At 39.6% G+C, this 23,257-nt stretch overlaps 1 protein-coding gene across 3 annotated transcripts in view; it reads right to left on the minus strand.

Moving 5' to 3' along the window:
* Wdr37 (WD repeat domain 37) overlaps positions 1-23,257 on the minus strand; it is a 68,713-nt gene that overhangs the window by 21,868 nt on the left and 23,588 nt on the right. For all 3 annotated transcript variants that reach the window (XM_031359764.1, XM_031359763.1, XM_031359765.1), the window contains 6 exons: positions 21,330-21,465; positions 19,625-19,696; positions 16,792-16,836; positions 14,029-14,105; positions 8,326-8,566; positions 6,840-6,981 (listed from right to left, as the gene is read on the minus strand). In XM_031359764.1, coding sequence (XP_031215624.1) covers positions 6,840-6,981; positions 8,326-8,566; positions 14,029-14,105; positions 16,792-16,836; positions 19,625-19,696; positions 21,330-21,465 — 713 coding nt within the window. The remainder of the gene's footprint in view (positions 1-6,839; positions 6,982-8,325; positions 8,567-14,028; positions 14,106-16,791; positions 16,837-19,624; positions 19,697-21,329; positions 21,466-23,257) is intronic.

Below are 23,257 nucleotides of genomic sequence, written 5' to 3' on the forward strand. Positions count from 1 at the left end.
TTTGTTTGGTTTTTATCCAGAGTCTACTTGGTACTACAAGTATGTGCATGGGTTAGGACCATAGTCTCTTAAGGGCCAAATCCCTAAGGAAAACTCAGGTGTGATTTTGAGGCCACTGTAATCATACAGATCATTCTATTTCTAAGTCATTTCTAGCATGTGTTCTTGTGGACACATTTCTGGAGCTATACTGTCCCTAGAAGGCACTCCCTGGTATCTGATTCCAAGCCTCTTCCTCCTCACACAGATGAGTGTGAGGCAGTCTCCAGGACTAGAGCAGACTTTAACACTCGTACAAGCTGGTGTGGGGCTCACCTGTGACCCCAGCACCTGGCAGAAAATTACAAGCTCAGGCCTATCCTCAGCTATGCATTCAGTTCAACCATAGCCCAAGGTAAAGAAAAAAGATTTTACCATAGACCTAAGTGTACTTATGAAGGGAGAGAGGATCCATGAAACTTTTGTTTCCAAAAAAAAAAAAAGTTTTTAAACAAACAAATTATTAAAATAAAAAATAAATACCATCCTCTAAAATCTCCACCATGAGGCAGCTTGACAGCAGAAAGCCACCCCCTTCTCCCTAGCCTATAACCCGGTGATTCCCACATGCTGACTCTGACAAAGAACAAAATACAGTTTAATTAAAATAGATTGCCATCTAGGTAAAAATGTGATTTTCCAAATATGCCTTCTTAAAAGCTAAGAAAAAAAAAAAGCCAAAAAACAAAAAATAGCTGTTGCTATAATACAAAGCTACCTCTACAGTGCTGAGTCTATCTAAAATTAAGTATTTAGTAGTAACTACCTCCTACCCACCAGATACTTGCCAATAAAGGCATACAAAAAGTTCATAACCTCAAAATAATCATTATGATTTTAAGATTTTTTTTTGTTTTGTTAGATGCATTTCAGTTTCCTTAAAAGAAATCACCAAAGCTCACATTGAAAATAAAGCTACCGTTGTGTATAAGGAAACACCAAAAAGAAACAAAAAAACCTTCCGTTTCTCAAATACTCATCCATGCTGAGCTAATTTCAGACTGTTCTCAATGCCAAAGTTTATTCACACTTGTAAACAAATTGTCAGTCGGGTATAAACTAGAGTCATTGGCCACCCATAGAGGAAGTTTAATGACCAATGACTGCCTCAACTGTCAATTCCTTCTCATAGTAACTGAAACAAAACAAAGGGAGGGGGGAAGGAGGGAGGTTCAGAACATGAGGAAACAGGATAGAGGATAGGATAGGAAAAGTGCCAAGCATGTAAACAAGACAATGGTACCAAAAGGATGAATCTGAGACTGGAGCTGGGACCTCAGATTGTTTATAAGCAATCAGACAGTCAGCTATTTCAAAGAACAGTAACTGTATTTAACCTAACAAACCTCCATCATTGTAAGAGACTCCGGCACATGACTGCATCATCCATACTCCATATAGTTCAAGATCTGGGTGGAGACCAGCACAAGAGGAGGATGCTAGATGAAGAAGGGAAACACTGGCTTGGGAAGTACACACTTGGGCTACTAAATTACACTACCAGATAAAAACCACATTATTATACAAAGAGGCCAATTCAGAAGAAAAACCACTGAATTTTCGTGCCAGCTCTTCATACTTAAGATAGAAATTCATGAAAAACAATCATTTCAGCCACTAGCTAAATGTCCTATATCAAATTTTTCAAAGTAATCATCTATTTTCCCAAAAGCAAGGCATCAGTTTTGCATTCCTGCTACTAGTAAAACAATGCTATACAGAGTACCTAAAATTACTCTTTAGACAAACTGGTACACACAGAGCTACTAAAGACTGATCCAGTAACAGATACACCTTTATATTCAATAAATACTACAATGGTAGGTTCCTATTATAATGAAGAGATACAAGATGAAAATCAATGCAACACATCAAAAACGTGTTAGAAAAGTAAAAGCCTTGAACACAGCTTACATCAAGGAGTTCTGTCTGTACCCAGCAAGCATAACTACAGTACAAATCTCAAGGGACCATTTGGCTATAGTTTTTTATCTTACAGTGAAGCATTATATCTCAAACCCTAGTTTCTCAAAAAGGCACCCAGGCCATAGGAAAGTAGAGAGATAACAGAAAGAGAAAAAGAAAAGGGAAAAAATCTCTCTCAATTCCTTGAGAAATTGGATCACAAAACTGAGCTAACAATTTTGATGCTTATATAACTATGCCTTGCCTTAAGAAAACCCAATATACAGAAATACAGATTAACTGGACAGTTGTTAACTGTTCACATTAAAGGCATTGATTCTTTAAAAGAATTTATGCTGAATTCCCATAAGAACATACTTAAAATACAATTTTCAAAAGAGTTGCATATCATGTTAATATGAAATATGTAAGAAAGGTTTCTGTAGAAATATTGTCTATCTCTAAAGATTCACTAAACAACCTTCTTACAGTCAACTTTTTAGAGCTACAACAGTAAGAACAGCAAACAGAAGAGATGAGAATCTGACTTTTGAACTTAATGAAAAGACTCCAGAAAATCATCTTTGTTAGACTAGAAGACCACACTGTGAAAAGCCCCTTACCATGTACTCATTCAGAGGATCTTCCAAAGCAGAACATCCAGGAATGTTATAGTCCACTGCAGAAGGGCCTGCAGAGCCTGCAGAACTCTGTGAACCCACCAGAGTGATGAAGCAGGAAAGCCAGGGCTTATTTTCTTTAGTCATGTTCAGAACAGCAAACTAAATGATTAAAGAGAACACACTACAGAACCTGGCCATCCTTCTGTTCTTAATGAGGAGTGAAGTCAAGTTTGCTTTTAAGAAAAGCATGCATGCCTTTTATGGATCACAGATGCACATCTATATGCATTTACTACTGCTACTTGATTGTATAGGCTCAAGCTTCCGGAATTCATGACAAAGCTGTAAGGCAACAGTCACTATGAAGATTCCTCAGATAAAACCAAGTGAAATGTCTCATTTGTTCTTTCTAAATGTGAAGTGTTTCTAAAAGCTTACTGCTTACTGATCATTACTAGAATATTTGTGTTCAAAAAAGATATCTACAGCTCCATCTGCTGACCAGGTCCTAAACTTACATGAGTAAGGCCAGAGGGTACTTTTTAAACTAAGCTACTTTTTTTTTAAACTTCTTTTACTTTTAATTTTATTTTATGTATATAGGTATTTTTCCTGTGTGCATGTCTGTCCATCACTTGTGTGCCTTGTACTGAGGAGGCCAGAAGAGGGCTTTGGATCCCCTAGGTCTAGAGTTATAGACTGTTGTGAGCTACTATGTAGGTAGTAGAAATCAACCCTGTATACTCTACAGAACAGCCAATGCTCTTGACCACTGAGCCAACTACACCAAATTTAGAAGCAAAAGAATCCAGCCAACTCTTGCTAATCCAGAAAGGCCTCAAAAATTGTAAATTTATCCTTTTTGATAGAGCAAGGAAATTAGTACCAAAGAAAAACCATTTTGATGCTTTTTAGATATACACATCAATGTGCTATGCTAACTCATGACTAATCAAGAAAGAAAAGAGAAAAGAGGAAATCATCTGGTTGGAATAGTCTGATTCATGTATTTTACTCTTATGAAAACTTCCACTTATCCTGTGGTTAAAGCCAAGCTAACTACTATCCTACATCTCAGAAAAGCTGGACAAGGCTCCTGTGAATTAGATACATCTACTCTAAGCCTACTCTTGGTCCCTTCGTATTTTAAAAATCAGACACACTCAGCAAGAGGGAGATCTTTGAGCTTGAATACAGATTAATCTACAAAGTGAGATCCAGGACTAGCTATGTAAAGAGATCCTGTCTCAAGGTGTGCGCCTGGAGTTGGGGTTGGGGGGCCAACAAACCTTTGAAATAACCCTTGATCTTTATTAAAAATAAGGACTCCTCAAGAGAGGTGCCCTGCCCCTTGCCGACTGTGGCACTGGGTGAGCTAGCCCAAGACAGGGCTGGAAAGCTTGTCCTGGTGGTGTGGGTGCAGTAAACCAACTCAGCTACCACCCAGGCCCAGATCCAGGGCTTTGAGTTGACCCTCCCCAACACCTACCTCATCTATAAACAACTGAATGGTGTGAAGAAGTCAGTCCTGCAGATTCAAAGCTGCAGGATCTCCATGACACAGGACAACAACAGGATAGTTGAGAGCAGTCCTAGTAAGGATCTGGCATTGATAATGTAGCAGAAGCCAGAGGCCAGAGGACTCATTGCAATGAACATTTGCAAGTACAGGTGTGTGGACAAAAGAGTACACTGTGGGTCACACTATAGCTTCCATGACAAGATTTCATGTTTATGTTTTGTTTTGGGTTCTTCTTTCCTTTTGAGGGGGTTGCAAGGGTGGAGGGCAAATATGAAGGGATGGAGAGACAAGTAGGATTGGGTACATGATGTGAAACTCACAAAGAACTGATAAAAGGTTATGAATAAATAAATAAATAAATAAATGAATAATAAATAAGGGCTCCTGAGGTCAGATGTGCTAGCACATGCAGTGCAGGAGGATCTCTGAGTTCAAGGTTAATCTAGACTATATAGTGAGTTCCTAGACAACAACAGCTACATTGTAAGACCTTGACTCCAAAAAAAAAAGGGGGGGGTATCACAACCAGTCATGTTCCTCAGATTGCTAAAACAACTGCTATTTCATGTAATAGCAAGACCTTAAAAGCTATAACGCAAGCCGGGCGTGGTGGCACACGCCTTTAATCCCAGCACTTGGGAGGCAGAGGCAGGTGGATTTCTGAGTTCGAGGCCAGCCTGGTCTACAGAGTGAGCTCCAGGACAGCCAGGGCTATACAGAGAAACCCTGTCTCGAAAAACCAAAAAAAAAAAAAAAAAAAAAAAAAAAAAAAAAAAAAGCTATAACGCACACCTCCATCAGTTACCAATAATGCAAATACATCCTCCTCTCAAAGCATGAAACAAAAATGTTTCAAATAACCCAGAGTGTGAATTTTAAGTCTTTAAGTATCACCAGGAGGCAAGCTGAAGACACTAGGAGAAATTGACCTAGATCACTCCCTTAGAATTAAACTTCACTGGGCTGGAGAGATGGCTCAGCGGTTAAGAGCACTGACTGCTCTTCCAGAGGTCCTGAGTTCAAATCCCAGCAACCACATGGTTGCTCACAACCATCTGTAATGAGATCTGATGCCCTCTTCTGGGGTGTCTGAAGATAGCTACGGTGTACTTACATATAATAAATAATTTAAAAAAATATTTAAAAAATATTAAAAAAAAAAAAAGAATTAAACTTCACTGAAGTCAGGCAGCCTCCTGGCTTCTCATGGCTTACTTTCTCTAGAATGAAGATGATACCAGCAACCTCAAATCTAACTATGAATTCTGACTACATCTGGCCAGACACACCAAGGACTTATAAAATCCTGGCTGGCTGGCTGGCTGTGTCTGTACCTTTATCTGGACACAATGCTCCAGCCTGCACCAGTTCCCCACAACTTCTATACCGTCCTTGCAAGCATGGTTAAGGACAAACTAGCCGCTCTCCCTGTGACTCCCATCTGCTCTACTCTACTCAAAGTATAACTGTCTTGCTCTCTGAAAACAAAACTCTCTTCTTGACCCAACTCAACTCTCTGATACATTTTGCTTGCTCCAGTGCAGGTTAGCAGAACCAACTGAGTGAGATGCTGTGCTATTTTCTAGCCTAGGGCACCATCCTACCACAGGAAAAGGACAGCAATATCTAGAGACCAGGGGACAAGTAGAAGGTTCAGTGGCACCAAGAGCCCAAGTTAAAATGACAATAAAGGACAATGACAATCAAAATGACAAGCATATCCAGAAATTGTGTTTGTTCTCAAAGGGTAAGAGCTGGCCAATGAGGGTGAGAAGAATGGCAGAATGAGAAACCTGACTCTGGCGCAACACTCTTGCACTAAGTTGGCATAGATCATCAATGTTAGACTCACTTGATGAAAGGCTGCTGGGAAAAAGATAGACGCATATCTCAAAGTGTCACTCTAGTAGCTCCAAACTGGAAGATATAACTTTCCAGGGAGAGACCTGGCAGACACTCCCTTAGGTGTGTCATGAGGAACTAGATAAACAATCTCCTTGTTTATTGAAAAGACCAAAGGATATAGGTTTGTGGAAGAACTGTGTTGAGGTAGCCTCGGGCTTAACTTGCTTGACAGAAGTGAGAAGGACACATACTAGACTGATGATCGTGTATGCACGTGTGTGTGCACACAGCTCTAGAAACCTCCTCTCAGTGTATCCATGTCTGTGCTGGGAGCCATGAGAGGGGCTGGGATCATAGATCATAAAGGAGGTGGGAAATAGAGAGAGGGCTGGAGTATGTATAAGAGGAAAGCATAAGGAGGTAAGCAGGGAGAAATAAGGGAGCCAGATGGGAAAAGTATGACACATGGCTATGGCAATACCATTATTAAGCCCAATACTTTGTGTTTGCTAGTCTAAATTAACTTAATTGCTAATCAATTTTAAAAACATATTACAATAATTTGTGAGTAAGCTGTGAAGAGCTTAGACTGGGCCCTTTAACAGATGACAAGGATTATGCTCCCACTAACCATGCCTGAGGTGCTTCTTGATTCTTCCCTTACTGAGCCACCCACCCCCACCCCTGGCAGATTCAATCCCATTCAATTTCTTGAAAGACCATCAGAGTTTTCTTTTAGTCTTCTTCTATGCCTTTGAAAACACATACCAAAATGTTTAGAGACAGAGCGATCATTATGAAAAAGAGATAAATTTCAAATGGTAGAAATTAAGATTAAAGTTTCAATGGCAACCTACAAAACTTTTTTTATACATAGTTAAGATCTCTAAAGAACTGTAACTCACTCCGTGTGTCCTTGGAAAACATTCACGGAATGGATGGAAGGGTCCCTGAAATCCCAGAGACGGAAAGTTGTGTCACGGGAGGAGGTCACCACGAGCCGCTGGGTGGGGTGAGTGCAACAATGTGTTAACTCCTGGTCATGCCCTACAACCAAATACAACAAAAACACAAGGTCATCCACCTGCAGACACACAATGAGAGTGAAGCTTTTTTAAAAACACAAGAGTCAAAAACATCCATCATCTTTTTAGGCACCACTAAATATCAGATGGAAAAGTAAACCTTAAGAAATTACCTAAGTGGTATGGAAAGCTATCTCCTCAGATGCCTGAGTCTCTTCAGCTATCTACATAAAAGAACAGGGAACTAGATACATCACTCAGTCTCTGGTCTTAACAGCTAGAAAGTCAGACAAATTAACAGGCTGACTGCAACAAGAATAACTGCTATGGTGTAATTTTATGAGCTGTTAGAACATCCTGTCTTGCATCTGGGCAAAACCTGTAAATATATCTGTCTATATACACTAAACCAAAGAAAATACCACCTCATATGTAACTAAGGTCCCTAAATCAGTCAACTTCATGTTAATCAAAATCAAGGCTGTCCTCAGTGGCCTGGTCTAAACAGCTAGAACCATTCAAAAGGCCAAAGTCCACCCAAGAAGCTAAAGAATCCAGGGCAACAGAGGCATATTCCTGCTGGCCTGGAAGCCAGCATCCTGCTATGGGAAGGGGCCTTTCCTAGGACTCCTGGATGCTCAGAATAGACCCTAATTGACCACTATGAGTAGACACCCACAGCTGAGGAGCAGCCACCACAGACATAGAAAGTCTGACAAGGAAACACTGAGTTAATAGACTCCTGCCTATCACTTAAGTTGATCTAAAAGGGGCGGGGGTGGAGAGGTAGACTGTCAAAGAGAAACAGAATACCAATAAAACAATTATTCTTCAAATATTGAAATACTACATGTTACAGTTAAACTCCTGAAGATAAAATACAGCCCCAGTCACAGGGGTACAAGAACCTGGATGGCTTTTTCCCAGGAACCAGTGAACATGGAAGAACTCCAAGTCCCAGAGACCCTGCCCAAGCTGCATCTTCACTTCAACCAAGTAGACACCCACAGCTGAGCAGCAGCCACCACAGACATAGAAAGCCTGACAAGGAAACATCGAGTTAATAGACTCCTGCCTGTTATTTAAGTTTATGTAAAAGGGGTGGCGGGGGCTAGTGTCAAAGAGAAACAGAATACCAATACAACAACCATATTTCAAATATTGAAATACTACATGCTACAGTTAATCTACTGAAGGTAAAATACATTTAACTATAAAGAGTTCTATTAATCAATCAGAAAGATTGTCCAAGAATGACAACCAAAGAGCCAAGAGCACTAAAGAGTCCTGGTCTGGAGGTAATTTATAAGCTCAGACATAAAAACAGCCCAACTACGAAGAACTTCAGATGTTCACAGCAAGATACCTGTCAGAGAATGAACAAGTTCAGATGTCTCCACATCATACAGGTTGGCAGTTCTGTCCCATGAGGCTGTTACCACTTGTTTCCCACCAACCAGCCAGTCAGCAGCAATAACCACACCCTGATGGCTTTTGAGAGATGTCAGTGGGACTCGGACAGTAGGACAGTCACTGGACACGTCTCCATCAATGTCAGGCTCGTCTTTATCAGAGCACTCTATTTCATCTTCACCAGAAATTTGTTGCTAAGGGTAAAAATCAGAAAAAAAGATTTTGTAGGAATCTTTAGGTTTTTTCCTGAAAAGGCTACACCATTTATCTTTCTAGATTTAGTCACCATTAGAGTCAATGCAAGCATAATATCAGATATGTAACTAATGTTTAAGGAATGCTTTCTCAACGTTAAGTCTTGACTATAAAAGTCTTAGTTATAATATTCTGGATAATGCTAAAGCCACTATGGCACCAAAAGAATTAAAATTCATTTTCACTAATCAATAAAAGAGCAAATAAAGCAATTTTCAATATTTTCATTTTTACCACTCATACAAAATACATTTTCATTCTTAGGAGCCCATTTAAAACACTTAAAAAACTTCTAAATTATAATTCCATTGTAAGTTCTAACAATGAAAGATCTCTTGATTTTCCTGTATCAATTAAATCTTTTATTAAAAGCCAGATAACATAAAAATGTAACAGCAGTCTATAGTCCAGCTCTTCAAGAAAATGTTTATTCGTTCAATAAATATTGATTCAACCGTCATGCTGTTTATACAGTAGAGAAGACAGAGGACATTGGTCATATCTAAGATGGTGCTTACACTAAATGATAAGAATCCAGCATAAATGCAACTGGCAAAGTTCCTGTCCTAACAGGAGAAAGGTAATACACATACTCACAAAACATACACACAGTGGCTAGTATAAGAATGAATGTCATGTGTGTATACATACTAGCCTGAGCATATATCTTATAAACAAAATCCACAAGGAAGTATGTCATCGTGTCATCTGCACTCACATGGTATGGAATTCACAGCACACACAATCAGGTGGGAGTGAGTACTTTGAAGAAAATAAGAAAGGGAGCGGAAGAGACAGACAGACAGCTGAAGGGCTGCTGTCTTCACAGAATTACTGAAGGAGACTAACAACAACTAAGTCCTATTATGGAGAACAAAGGAGAAAGGTATGCAGATAGTGAAAGAATCTAAGTATAAAGTCTTTTCACTCTGCTGCATAACTGGACTTGCTAGTATGTGAAGGGACACAGAAACGAGGTGAGGGGCACTGTAACAGGTAGTATGGAACACTGATAGACCATGGAAAGGACTCTGCTCTATTCTGCATGTGGTGGAAAAATCATCACTTCTGAGCAGAGACATGTTACCTGAATTAAACACAGGAAAACGAGAGGAGGCTGATGTGCACTGAACTGTGTCACCCACACACTCACATGCCAAACCCCAACTGCAAGACCTCAGAATGTGACTCTAGTAAAAAAAAAAAAAAAAAAAAAAAAAAAAAAAAGGCCCTTAAGAGGCAATTAAAATTAGGCTGAGTGTAGGACCCAGTCTACCATGACAGATGGACTGCAGTAAAAAAAAATTACTATAGAGACACATACAAGGAAAGATCATGCAAGGGCACAGTGACAAGGTGACCACCTACTAGGCAAGGACAGAGGCCTTAGAATAAAGCAACCCTTCTGCTACCTTGCTTTTAGACTTCTAGTCTACAGACTGTGGTAACATAAATGGATGCTGAAGCCACCGTCTCAGGAAGAACCAGGGGAAATGTAACTACAGGAAAGAGAAGTCTAGGTGTGAGCAGTGGTAGGAAGGCTGACTAATATATCCTCTCGGGAAAGCTTCAGAATCTGCCAACAGATATCCACATGGAAAACACACATACACACACACATACTATGAAAACAATTTAAAGTCTATGGTCCAAACTCCTGAGTGAATGGTGACAGCACAGCTGAGATGAACAACAGGATAAGAGCAGCAGGTTAGGGGACATCCAGAACCCAACAGCAGATACAGGACATCCAAGCAAGGCATTGATTAGATGACAACTGAAGTCTGGAGTTAAGAGGAAAGTCAGTATGCAAACTGAGACCCACAGAAACAGCTGCTCTTTAAAGCCACAGATGCTGACTGAGGCCAACTAGGACGGGTATAGGAAAACAACAGTTGAGCAGCATCCTTACACTTACACCAGTGGGTAGAGCATTGGACAACCACCAAACAAGATTTAAGGGAAGGAAGAAACAGGAGGAAAGGGTATGTTAGAATCTCCAAAAGCAGTTTCAGTGTCTACTGGATGGGCAACCATGAAGGTGACACTGATGACTGAGGACCAGCAGAGTTGCAGGGACACTAAGCTAGGCAGAGTGGGACTCAGGAGAGAAAAGAGTAAATTTTCAGATACTGCTGAAGATGTTTGTGTGGGAAGGAAAGTCAGTGGGGTAATAGTTCTGGGAGGGCTCTGGGACAAACATGTGCTGGTGTTAAAACTGTTCTGAGGAAAAGGGAAGCACTGTCAAGTGCTTCCATCAAGAAGAGGAAGTAGAACTCTGCAGGGTAGTGTAACTCTTCAAGGAAGCCACACAGGAGTGACAGGTGAAGGAAGGGGAGCTTGGGGAAAACAGGTACAGCCTAGCAAAGGAAAGGATGTGATAGCTGTAAAGCTGTAAGCATAGCTGTGTTCAGTGCGGGCTGGAGTGCACAAGGAGTATAAAAACTAAGCCTAGAAAGGCTTACAAAGGGAAACCAAATCACTCTCTAGTCCAAGCATACAATAACTCACGCCGATAAGCCCTGTACTTTGGAGGCTGAGGCAGGGCTACCATAAGTTCAAGGCCACCCAGAGTTAAACAGTGAGGCTGTTTTAAAAGCAAATAACAGAAGAACACGGAAGCCCTGCAAAGAAAGAACTCCATCTCAAAAGCAAGAGGGAGCCAGCGACGCCTCAGCATACCCATTATTCTAGAAAGACGACGCCTGGTGAACTATGAAAAGGGAGCTGGAGTGGGCTGCCACTACATCGGCAACTGGCTAAAAAATGGAGAGCCTGCAAAACTGTGAAAAGGTTAAAGGTCGGCAAAACCGATTCCCTTCTGCCTGAGATGAGAGCTTCATTCCCAGGCTGTGCTGGTCAAGAGAATAATGACTCCCAGCATATAAACATATCAAGACAGGAAGGGCTGCTACAATCACCGGAAATGCCTGTTGGAAACGCTACAGCAACGCTGGCCCTGAGCTGTTGGAGTCTGCTGTTGATGGAACTGTTCAGAGGGCTCTGGCCTTTTGTCCTTAGGCTTCTCGGCTCCCACACCTGCACCAGAGAAGTCTTACTCCCCTAGACCTGCACTGCTGTACAGTTCTGGACGGCTCTGTGGACAAGGATCTCTTTGGCTAGGTATCGAACATAGCTTCAACAAAGAATATTGTATGTGACATCTGACACACTGTCTTGTCTGTCTTGCACTTCCTACATAACTATGCCCAATGGTGATCCATAGGAAAACTCAGTGGATATCTCTCTTGAATGCTGCATAATAGTTTGCCAATGCACCGAAAAAGACTGAACAACTAAATCCATAAGGTTTCATGGAGTAGCTGGAAACAGAGCAGGGAGATATGTGTCACAGAGAACTCCAAACTTCATGACAGGTTTATTAACTGCTAGACTCCTGACCTACAATAGTGAGCACAACAGGCTTTCACTAAGGGGAATGAATGAATGAATGAATAAATAAATAAATAAATAAATAAATAAATAAATAAATAAAATATCTGTATGAAAAAAATAAATAAATGTAAGAAATAAATACCTCAGACAGAGCTACCTCCTCAGCTCCTCAGACAAGCAACACGCAGAGGAAAGGATTTGAGAGTTAAGACCATGTGTATGGTTTGGGCCTTGTGTAGTATTAAAGCTCTTTTCCATTGGAGAGACCACATTAAAAAGGGGGCTCAAAAACAACTGAAACCTCATGTTTTAGAAGGTGAAATGACATGAGTTAATTTTGGAGAGCAGAAGTCCACGATAAAGGTACCAACAAGTTTGCTTTCTGAGGAAAGGTCTTTCCCTGCCTGGCAAACAGCTGACCTTTTTCACATAATCCGGAGGAAAAAAGAAGGGTCTCTGATGTCTTAAGAACACTAATATTATCAGACCAGGGTCCCAGACTATGGTCTCATTTAACCTGAACTACTTCCTTAAAGATATTGCCTCTAATTAAAGCCACATTAGCATACAAATTTTGGAGTGATACAAATACCCAATGGTGGTCTGAATAGGAACGGCACCCCATAGACTCATGTGTTTGAATGCTTGGCCTAAGTGAGGGTACAATTAGGGCGTGTGGCCTTGTTGGAGGAAGTGTATCACTGTGGATGTGGGTTCTAGGTCTTAGAAGCTGAAGTCAGTTCTCTTCCTGATGCCTGTGGATCAAGATGTAGAACTCTCAGCTCCTTCTCCAGGACCATGTCTGCCTGCATGCTGCCACCATGCATCCTGTCATGATGATAATGGACTAAAACCTCTGGAACTGTAAGCCAGCCCAAATTAAATGATTTATATGAGTTGCCATGGTCATGGTGTCTCTTCACAACAATAGAAACCCTAACTAAGACACCATCTATAACATTCTAACCCCGTGCCTCCAAATTACAGAGCTTTTTTACACTGAAAAATATGTGTATTCTATCCCCAAATAGCAACTCATTCAAGCATTAACACTAAAGTCTATCGAACATTCTTAGCACAACACCATTCAGACTGGGAGGTCTGCATAAGAATAAAGGTACAATTCATGCCTAGGGAAAATTCATACCTAGCTATAGCCTACAGAAAACAAACAAGTTATATTTACATAAAATATAATACCTCAGAAGTTCAGGACAGGTAATTCTATTTCCAAAGAGAGCAAAAGAAAAGAATGGAAAGGACAGCAGGTTCCAAACAAACCCTTACTCCAGCAGAGTCCACTAGATCTAAGTCTCAACAGCGATGCTCTTGGGCTCCATTCTTTCCCTTTCAGACCCACGAAGGCAGCATCCTCACCAGTGACCTGCTGTGGCACTGGGCTGTGGCATCCTTCCCCCTCCCCAAACCAAACTGAGGCCAGATAGATGGCACAGACTCATAATCCCAGCTCTAAGGAGGCTGGGGAAGAATGCAAATTCAAGGCCAACTTGGGCTGGGCTACAATGAAACCATGTCTCTTAAGAAGAAACAAAGAGGGAGAGGAAAAGGAAAATAAAACAGAAAGGCAGGGAGGATGAAAACCAAGAAGCCAGCCCTTTCAAAATGAGGACGAGCCAACCTCAGGACTATGACAGACAGGAGTATCTATCTCTTTATCACTAAATATCTTCAGATCCCTGTTCCTCTGTCCCGAAGAAGACACATGTTTATAGCAGGCAGTTCCGTTTCCTGGTGCTTAAAGAACCCAGCACTCTGACAGTCTTCCTCCATCTCGCCCTATGCTCTGTTTCCTTCACCCCATCTGTCTGCTAAGGTGGCTGATTAAATTCATAGTTCACATCTACACTAATCTTTCAAAACGTAGGTCAGTTAAGCCACATTCGACCACACCAGATACCATCAGCTTATTCTAAAATCCGAAAACATCCAGAGTCCTACATGAATAGACCAGCAGAGAACTGTTAGAGTGACTAAACATGCTTACACTAGTGTCGGCAACAGGCTGAGGTGTTGGAAGCTGTACCACGTATCTCCAGATATGAGCAGTCTGATCTCCAGAAGCTAAAAAGACAAATAGGGATGATTATCCACAGGGCACACCAAGCATGAAATGTGCTCTTTCTTACATCTGTGGCCAAACATCAATCACACTTTTCTAACTGATTCATCATTTAGTAAAACAAATATACTTTACTTAAATAGTGATTTCAGACTGTACAAGGCTATTAATAGAATACATGTACAAAATTAGGATTATTATTGCTATTACTAAAGAAAATATTCCCCTTTCATTTAAGAAAAATTTTGAAGATTAAAAAGTATATAAAGATGCTACAGGCCAGCCAGACCGGGCCTCCCTCAACCCGTGGGGGAACAGGGTCCTAGTCAGGTAGACAAGGGGTTGGCGAAGAAATGACAAACAGAAACAGACACAAGGGAGTGCTGTAACTGAATGCAATTTGTACAAAGTAGAAATCAGGCTTATATGGTATATAGAAAACAGGGCATACTGCAGAAGTCACATAGGCAGGAGATGGCTACATCAAGGTCAGTGAGAACAAGCTGCCAAGTGCAAGGCAGAGGAGCAGTGGTGTCCTTCTTCTCGTGCTGGGTCGTTCTGGCAGCCCCAAGGTAAACTCTCAGGGTCTGTCTGAGGCAAATAGCTGAAGGTTGTATTTTAGCATTCTTTGGTTGTAACATAAATAATTAGTGGGGGAAGCCCTACAACCTCTAACTTCTCACTGGCAGTAAAACAGTTTTTCTTTTTGTGTGAGACTGCTCTGATAATAAGTGCCTAACTGCTATCTCTGACTCTTGAGACGCCCTATCTGGTAAGACAGCTTTTTAGTAAAAATTTCCAGCTAATTACAGCTAGGAAATCTATTACGATTATTGAAGCACTGTGAAGGCCAGGAAATAATGTTCAATCTTAGTGTTAGCTATAACAAAATATTTCTTAGGGTACCTTTATGCCTGAATAAAGAAAGCACGCAGATCCCTCCACAGATTATAGTAGAGATTAATCTGGAACACCTCTGAGTTAGGGAATGTCAGTGACTGACTACCTCAGGAGGCTGACTCCCTTTGAAGTGTACACCTCAGTTCTGTAATCAGGTTTTTAGGCCTGTCCCAGGCACAACTAAAGTAGACGAGTTCTCTGTAACATAAAGAGATTTTAATCTATGTAATAAATATTCTATTGCATTACACTTATGACTATAATTGAGTCTGAGATGTTTCAGGGAAAGTGAATGATACTTTCATCCATTCATTATTAGCAGGACTTTACAATAAACATTATTTATTTATGTTCCTTTTAGCGCTACATATTTGTGTTGTTTTCCTATTCCTGAAGCAGAAGTTTACAAGACAATGCTTTGACTAGGACTGAAAGAGGAAGGACAGACATAGAGAGCACTGAGACCCCTTTCCTCTCCAGAATGGGTTACTCTCACCCTTTACCAACGTGGTCTGCTTTCCATCTTCTCTTCACTGCTGCAAAGCTTACCTAAAGAAGCTACCATAAGCTGAAAGTAAACTTGTAATGGCCGACATCAACTGACCGTCCTGACTGGCACTACGTAAGAATGGCAGTCCAATTTTCTTTTCTCCTTTAGCTGTCTCAAAGTTCCTATTAGTTCCTTGTTTAGATATCACTTGGTTTTACCTCTCCTTTCTAAGCCTTTGGTTGATATCTACACATCCATCTGCCATTGGTCTAGCGTCTTCTCTACCAATCACACAATAAACCTTCAGGGTCTTCCCCACTTTCACTCCTCAGATCTGTAGTAAGGTAAACCTTGGCTATGATCACCTAGGACTGGGAAAATGATTTAGATAACCTTCCCACTATCAAAACGAGTAATCACTGTATACCACACATGAAGGAATGATTAATGAAGGTGGGCTTCTTCATTAATCCTTCCACCTACACCAAGTACCCACCCTGTCATCTCAGCTTGTAGACTCTACAAGTCAGCAGACATGGCCCATGGGAAAAGCACAGGCACTTCCCTGTTTTTATAAATGAACAGTTCACCTGCTACAGAGACATACTTTCATGCTACAAAAGCAAGACAGACCAGAGACTGTCTTGCTTTTTTTTGTGTGTGTTATATGATCTGTCAAAGATAAATATTCCTGTCTCTTTCAGAAGTATGCCAAACTCTGGCCCATCAAAGCCAACACATACTCTCCAAGATTATCATCTATATCCCAAAACATGACCCCACAGCTGTCTGACAATTTTATAGAAATAATCCTCAGTACAAAAGGTTACTTTCCAAAAGCAGCAAATGAAGTTATGTTTTTGTTTGTTTGTTTGTTTGGTTGGTTGGTTGGTTGGTTGGTTGGTTGGTTGCTTGCTTGCTTGCTTGCTTGCTTGCTTGGGTTGGGTTGATTGGTTTGGATGATTTTTTGAGACAGGGTTTCTCTGTGTAGCCCTGGCCATCCTAACTCACTCTGTAAAACCAGGCTGACCTCAAACTCAGAGATACACCTGCCTGTGCCTCCCAAGTGCTGAGATTAAAGGAGTGGGCCACCACTGCTACAGCCAGTATTAAACGGGATGCACACAAGCTACTGAAGCGTAGGAAAATGACTTAAGAAAGAATAAAGTAATTCATAAAATATCTAACTTTCCTAAGTACCATGGATAACTCTGATAATACTAAAAAAGAATGTAAAATTTATAGCTGTTTCACAATTATTAATAATTTCATTCAAGAAAGAAGAAGATTCAACATACCAGTAAGAGCCAACTGCTCTGAGGGATGGAATTTTATAGAATTTACTGCAAAATAAAAATATTACAAAAACAGGTTTAAGATAACAAATACATGATACTGATATTTATTAACTAATATAGCTATTACAAAGATAATTATAAATTTAAAAATTATGATAGTTCATTAGATTCTCTGATCTGATTAAACTATGAATTAATATGTAAGTTAGAACAGAGGTATAATAAAAAAACTAAAATATGAATTAACTTGAAAAATCACAGGATATACAAGAAAGAATATTACCAATCTACTTTAACACACAGGTTAAGTAATTTAGAGTTAAAATAAATCAGGATAAACAAAGAAAGTGAGGTTATTTGACAAAAAGCAAAAGCAAACTGTGGTGTACAGACACTGCCCACTGGACTCGCCCTGCATCTTCCCCAGCTTACAGAACCCTCATCTAGTCTACAACAAATGAGACCACAGGAGAGAATTTTAACCAGACTCAAGAATGAACAGGGATTCGATTCTGTCCTCTCATGTTCTTACCCACTTTCAGGATACTCAAAGGTAAGTTTTGGCAATGTTACCTGAGGAAGTATTCATTTTCTTAATAAAAAAGCATAAGCCAACACAGAGCCCAGCAGCCTTCTGCCTGCCTGCCTTCCTCATATTCAGATGGATTATCTTAATGGATGGGTGGATGGTCAGCAAGTTAACAAGCATGCACCCAGCTCAATGGGACCCATCAGTTACTAAAAAGATTCTAGGCCCATCTCCCTACTTAAGGCTTTCCTAAAGCAAACCCTAGGTTTTAGAATAGACTGAAACCACCATTCGTCTAACAAAGGAGCTAAAAAGAATCAACCTTCATGACTCTGCTTCACAAAGAAAATGCTTATCCCTTAGACAGAATGTTGTAAAACTTCTGCCAAACCTCAAAAAATTATGTCAGTGCAATTTTATTAGCTATGCCTTTAAAATGATGGTTTACTAAAAACTACATTAAAAAGAGAGAGAGAATTCTATTTACTTTCAATACTGAAATATAAATAACATAGTAGAGCTGATAAAAACACTGTCATAAGTATTAAATGTAAGCTATTATGCTAAAAGGCAAATTTATTTTAAAAGTAAATTGTGGGGTGGGGGCTGACAGGTTAGAGAAATGGCTAAACGGTTAAGAGCTCCTGCTATTCTTACAGAAAACTCAGGTTCAGCTCCCAGCACCCACGTAGCTGCTAGCAAGCTGCTATAACTTGTGTTCCAAGAGATTCAATACCCTCTTCTGACCTACTTGGCACCAGGAACACACATGGTACATATATTTTTGGACAAAAACAATACACATAAAATGAAAATAAATATTTACTTATTATAAAATAAATATATTTTAAAAATATTTTTAAAAGATAGAGAAAATTTAATACATATTCTACAAAATATTATCACATTTTTGAGTCCCTAGTAATTAATACTATATTTTAGGCACTGTATTTATAAACTAAGAAAGAAAAAACTAGTAAGAAAGAAACAAAGGAGACAAGAAGCAGCAAGAACAGCTAAAGAAGATGAAGAGCCGGGGTCTATGAGATCCCTCATCATAAAGCAGACCACCAAGCTAGTCAGGAAGATGCTGGGTTAATTTAGGATTCATGCATGGATGTAGCTGTGCGTGATGCGAGTCTATGAAGGTGAGCCTAAGCAGAACTCCGATAGGAGTAGAGATACTCTCAAGAAAGACACTTGTATCCTCTCTTTGGCTACCAAACTACACCCTTTCCTCCACTGGAGAATTACCATGTTTAACAATATGCTGGAGTCTGGCTGAAGCAGAGGCTTCCACCCTATACATATAAACTAATCTAGGGATTAAGAAAACAAAACCAAAAACCTCAGGACCACAATGAGTGGGGATCTTACATACTACCAAAAGACTCTTTCAAAAGTGAGATCTTTAAACGCCCTTTTCTTCAGCTGAGACTTAAAGCAAAAAGTTTCTGTAAGAAAATGGGTGCAACCTGGCTAAGTGGTTAAGAGTTCCTGCTATTCTTCCCAGCATCCATGTAACTGGGAAGCGCAAGTTCCTTCCCTAGGACTGTCTGATCACTAAATTCATATGATGTTCTAGCTTTTGTCTTGTTGATTCCTATGAATTATTAAGATCATCAAAGGCACAGTGGAGGAGAAATCACACACACATACACACACACACACACACACAAACACACACACACACACACACACACACACACACACACCCATGTGCGTTCATGGACCTAAGTGCCCAATATCAAGCTATCTATCAAAACTAAGGAACGGCAGTAGGTGACAGAGGAGGCAAGCAGCCTTGCACAAAGACTGGAGAGAGACATTCTAGACAGAAGAAATTTATACACACTTAGGAGAAAAGTACAAAAATAAAATTTGGTCAGAAAACTATTAATACCCAGGTATAACTAAAGAGGCCAAAGAAAGCTACTATAAAATATTATAAACTACAGAGTCAAACAATCAGTGGGAGCATCCTTGTTTTTGCTTGACCAAAGTATTATAGATTAATCTCTAACATATGGTTTATAATAAATAATTATAAAGCTATCCAAGGTAGACTAATATGTAGTACACTTAAGCATTAAGTTTTTCCCTATATTACTCATATAAAGTAAAAAATAGTTTATTCTATTCTCTGACTACATTACACTGTACCCTGACCACCAAAATATTAAAATTTTATATCAAGTATAAAACTTTCTATCAATAACAGTTTAGTACTCTAAATAATTTTTAAAAGAAGCACCAGGTGAAATACAGCTTCTGATTATTATGCTCACTGAGGTTAATGCTTACCTGAGCCCACATGGCCAGCATATTTGACAAGACATTTGCCAGTCTCTATGCTCCACAACAAAGCCGTGTGATCTACAAGATGGAAAAGTCATAGCTTAGCCACCACCAATTTTATAGTGCCTTTAAAAATATAGTAATACTCTACAAATGGTAAGTCACATCACCCCTAACAGTTATTTTTATTTTTATTTTATATGGATGGGCATTTGCCTGCATGTATGCCTTTATATGCAGTACCCTTGAAGTACAGAAGAGGGCACTGGCTCCATTGGGGCTGGACTTAAAAGACAGTTGTGAGCTTTCTGAGTGGGTGCTGGGTCTCCCGAGGAATAGCCAGTGTGCTTAACCAGAGTCATCTCTCCAGTCCCCAAATAGTTCCTGCAACTTTGATTCTACTACTTTGTACAATTCAACTGACCTAAGAAAAGTCTCCCCCATCAGAGAGGCACGAGGCTGAGGCTTGTCTTTGAAGCCGCAGACCTGGAAATGGACAAATGGACTTGGTTTCCTACTAGACCACTACATGGAAAACATCATGTGGGCAACTGACACACAGAAGCCATTTATACCACAGTTCCATTATTTTTCCAAGTATTGGAGCTTTTCAGAACATCTTGTAATTCTCAAAATCAATTAACCTCCAAATTCAGTTCAATTATGTGAACTAATGGCAGTTCTTTTGAACTTTATCCTCACACAGGCACTAGGGAGGGAAATAAAATTCTGAGAAGAAATAGTTGCCACTTATCCAAATGAAATTTCAGAAATATTATACAAGTCATCCCCTTTCTTTAACTAATACTTACAAACCATCCAAGATGTTTAAAGTATGAGAACAATTTCAAACAGGAAAAGAAACTCTCAAAGTCTCTAACTAGGTTTCTTGGACTCTTGACTTTTAAAAGTCAGAATCTAGTGAGAAAGTAACTTCTCATGAGCTAAGAACGTCATTTTTAATTTTAGCAGTTTTAGCTGAAGAGGTAGTATGTTCGTCGGACTAGTCTGAGTTTTCATAAACTATCGCACTGGTGGTGAGACCTGTGACCCCTGAAGAGCGAACTCCTCTGACAACACAACAGGATAAGAGAATACACGTTTTTCGGTTGCTAGCGTAACTCTTTCACTGATGGAAAACAAATGACAAACCTGCCCCAAAATCAGAAGCATCTCTGGTTTGAAGAACAACAAAGAATCAAAAAAAAAAAAAAAAAAATGTTTAAAAAGTATCCCACCATGTTGCTCCTACCATCCAAATACTGATACCCTCACATAATACATACTTAGCTAAAGCCAAGTATCCCCTTCCTCAAAAAACAGGAGTCCAGCCTTGGCTGTGACATCCACCCATAAGACTAAATACAAAGGAAGACTACCGGTCTCAGAAAAAAAAGGGTGCTCCCAAGTCAGAACAAGAGCTTTTCCTTCCTTCCTCTTCATCTTGTTTTTTGTTTGAGAGACAGTGTGACAAGATTTTATATGGAAGCCCATGCTGGCCTAGAACTTGAGGTCTTCCTGCCTCCACCATGAGTGCTAGGACTTTGGCATATCTTGCTGTAAGTAGATCCAAAAGCTTTAGTTTTAATAACTCTTCCAGCACACTGTTGTTTCCAGGAACTGCTTTGCTACTGCCAATTGAAAGTCACTTCCATCAGTTATCAATCAAAGTCATATCTTAATAAGCCAGCTGCAACAGTGTCTGGCTCACCAGCAGATGCTGTCCCAAGAACAATAGGCTGTGTCCTTGCAACACTGACATCCCAAATGCCATCCCTGTGGCCAATATACTCCTTCACAAGCTGGCAGATGGCCCTTGATGTGGTAGTCTTAAAGCTGGAGACAATCTAAATTGAGAAGAAAAGAAGTACTTTTAAACACTTAACAAATTAAATTTCTCTAAGTTAAAAAAGGCAAACAGCAAAAAGACGTCTTGAAAAATGTGTAAGTCACTTAATAGAATACTGTAAATACCATCAGAATATAATACAAGCAAGAGCAGAACTAAGATGTCTCGAAAAGTAAGACTGCTCTCACTCAGCTTGCTATCGGAGCCTTCAGAAACATTTCCCCACTCCACTAGTGGACAGAAGTCAGGTAGGTAGCTAGCATCTTACTGCAGAAGAGAGGCACAGATGGGCCTTGCAAGACATTTATCCCCAAATCTCAGCCACCAAACGCAGTTCCCAATCTTTAAAACATATACAGAGAGAGAGAGAGACAGAGAGAGAGAGAGAGAGAGAGAGAGAGACATATACAGAGTCAGAGAGAAAAACAGAGAGAGAGAGAGAGAGAGAGAGAGAGAGAGAGAGAGAGAGAGAGAGAATATGTGTATTAGGGAGACAAGGTCATAGATAGTCAGAGGGAAAGTCATAGATAGACAGAGAGACTAAGACAAGACAGACAGACAGAGACAGACATGGAAAAGCTGAGGGGAAAAGAAAAACCCCAACCTACTAACACTAAAGAGTGTGCTCACAAAAGAACTTTCATTTATTTCCTGAATTTGACCATTTTACACCAACCACATATCAAAAAAAAAAAAAAAAAAGTCCATGCTGTAAGAGGAGTCAAAAGACCACACTTGTAACAGATGAGGAGGTTTGTTAAAGATCATTTATTGAGCACGTGCTTGAAGCCACATGCCACCCTAGAGGGAGACAGCTAAGAGGTACAAAGGCCTTTTAGAAGCTCACATTCTAATGGAAACAGACATGAGGTGATACAGATGAGGAACATACAGTAAGATACTATCCCATTTAATGACATATAACAAACAATTCTCATTTCCCTTATAATGAGGAATATAAAGTGAGGAAGAAACTAAATGCAAAATTTTTAAACTTTGTAGTCATGATAAATGAAAAAGTTTCAACTGTTAAGTCAGAAAAAATATAAAGAATAATGATTCTATAAAATCAAGCAAAAAAACAAAATCAGAATTTAATGAATTCATACAGCTTGCTTTTAACAATAATTTTGCAGAGCCCAGGACATGTATATAAATTCACTCTTACATAAATATATATGGATACAATCTGTTACATCAATTAGGAATGTGCTTTCAGATTATCCCCAACACAGTAAAGACAAAAATAGAAAGCTCAATGAAGAGACTGACATTTTACAAGTAATATAAATCAATTCTATTTAACTTGGTTTAAACTTTACAGGAAACAGAAAAGAACTTGCTCAAACCTCAAACCTGCCATTGTCATCTTACCTATCTGAAAGCGAGTCTCCCTCCTAAAATCAAAAAAAAATCCCTCTACAATGTATAAGAGCTTCTGCTTACAAGAAACACCACTGAGATGCTGAACACTATTACATTTAGGAAGTAATAGACCACATAAAACTCACCACCATCGTAAGTTATGGTAAAAACATTTTCCAAGTCTCTCGACATTTCTAATATAAAGAATGCTAGTATAAGAAACTACTGAGCCACATTTTTTACCTATATTACCTATCCTATTCACACACAGGGTAGAATGGAAGAACACTATTTAGATACAGGATAACATGATGCTCATAATACTGTGGCATACCATCTCACATGCTACTTCCATATGCTCATAATGCTTTAAAAGAAAGAAAGAAAGAAAGAAAGAAAGAAAGAAAGAAAGAAAGAAAGAAAGA

This window comes from Mastomys coucha, unplaced genomic scaffold, assembly GCF_008632895.1.
Source record: "Mastomys coucha isolate ucsf_1 unplaced genomic scaffold, UCSF_Mcou_1 pScaffold7, whole genome shotgun sequence".
Classification (NCBI taxonomy): domain Eukaryota; kingdom Metazoa; phylum Chordata; class Mammalia; order Rodentia; family Muridae; genus Mastomys; species Mastomys coucha.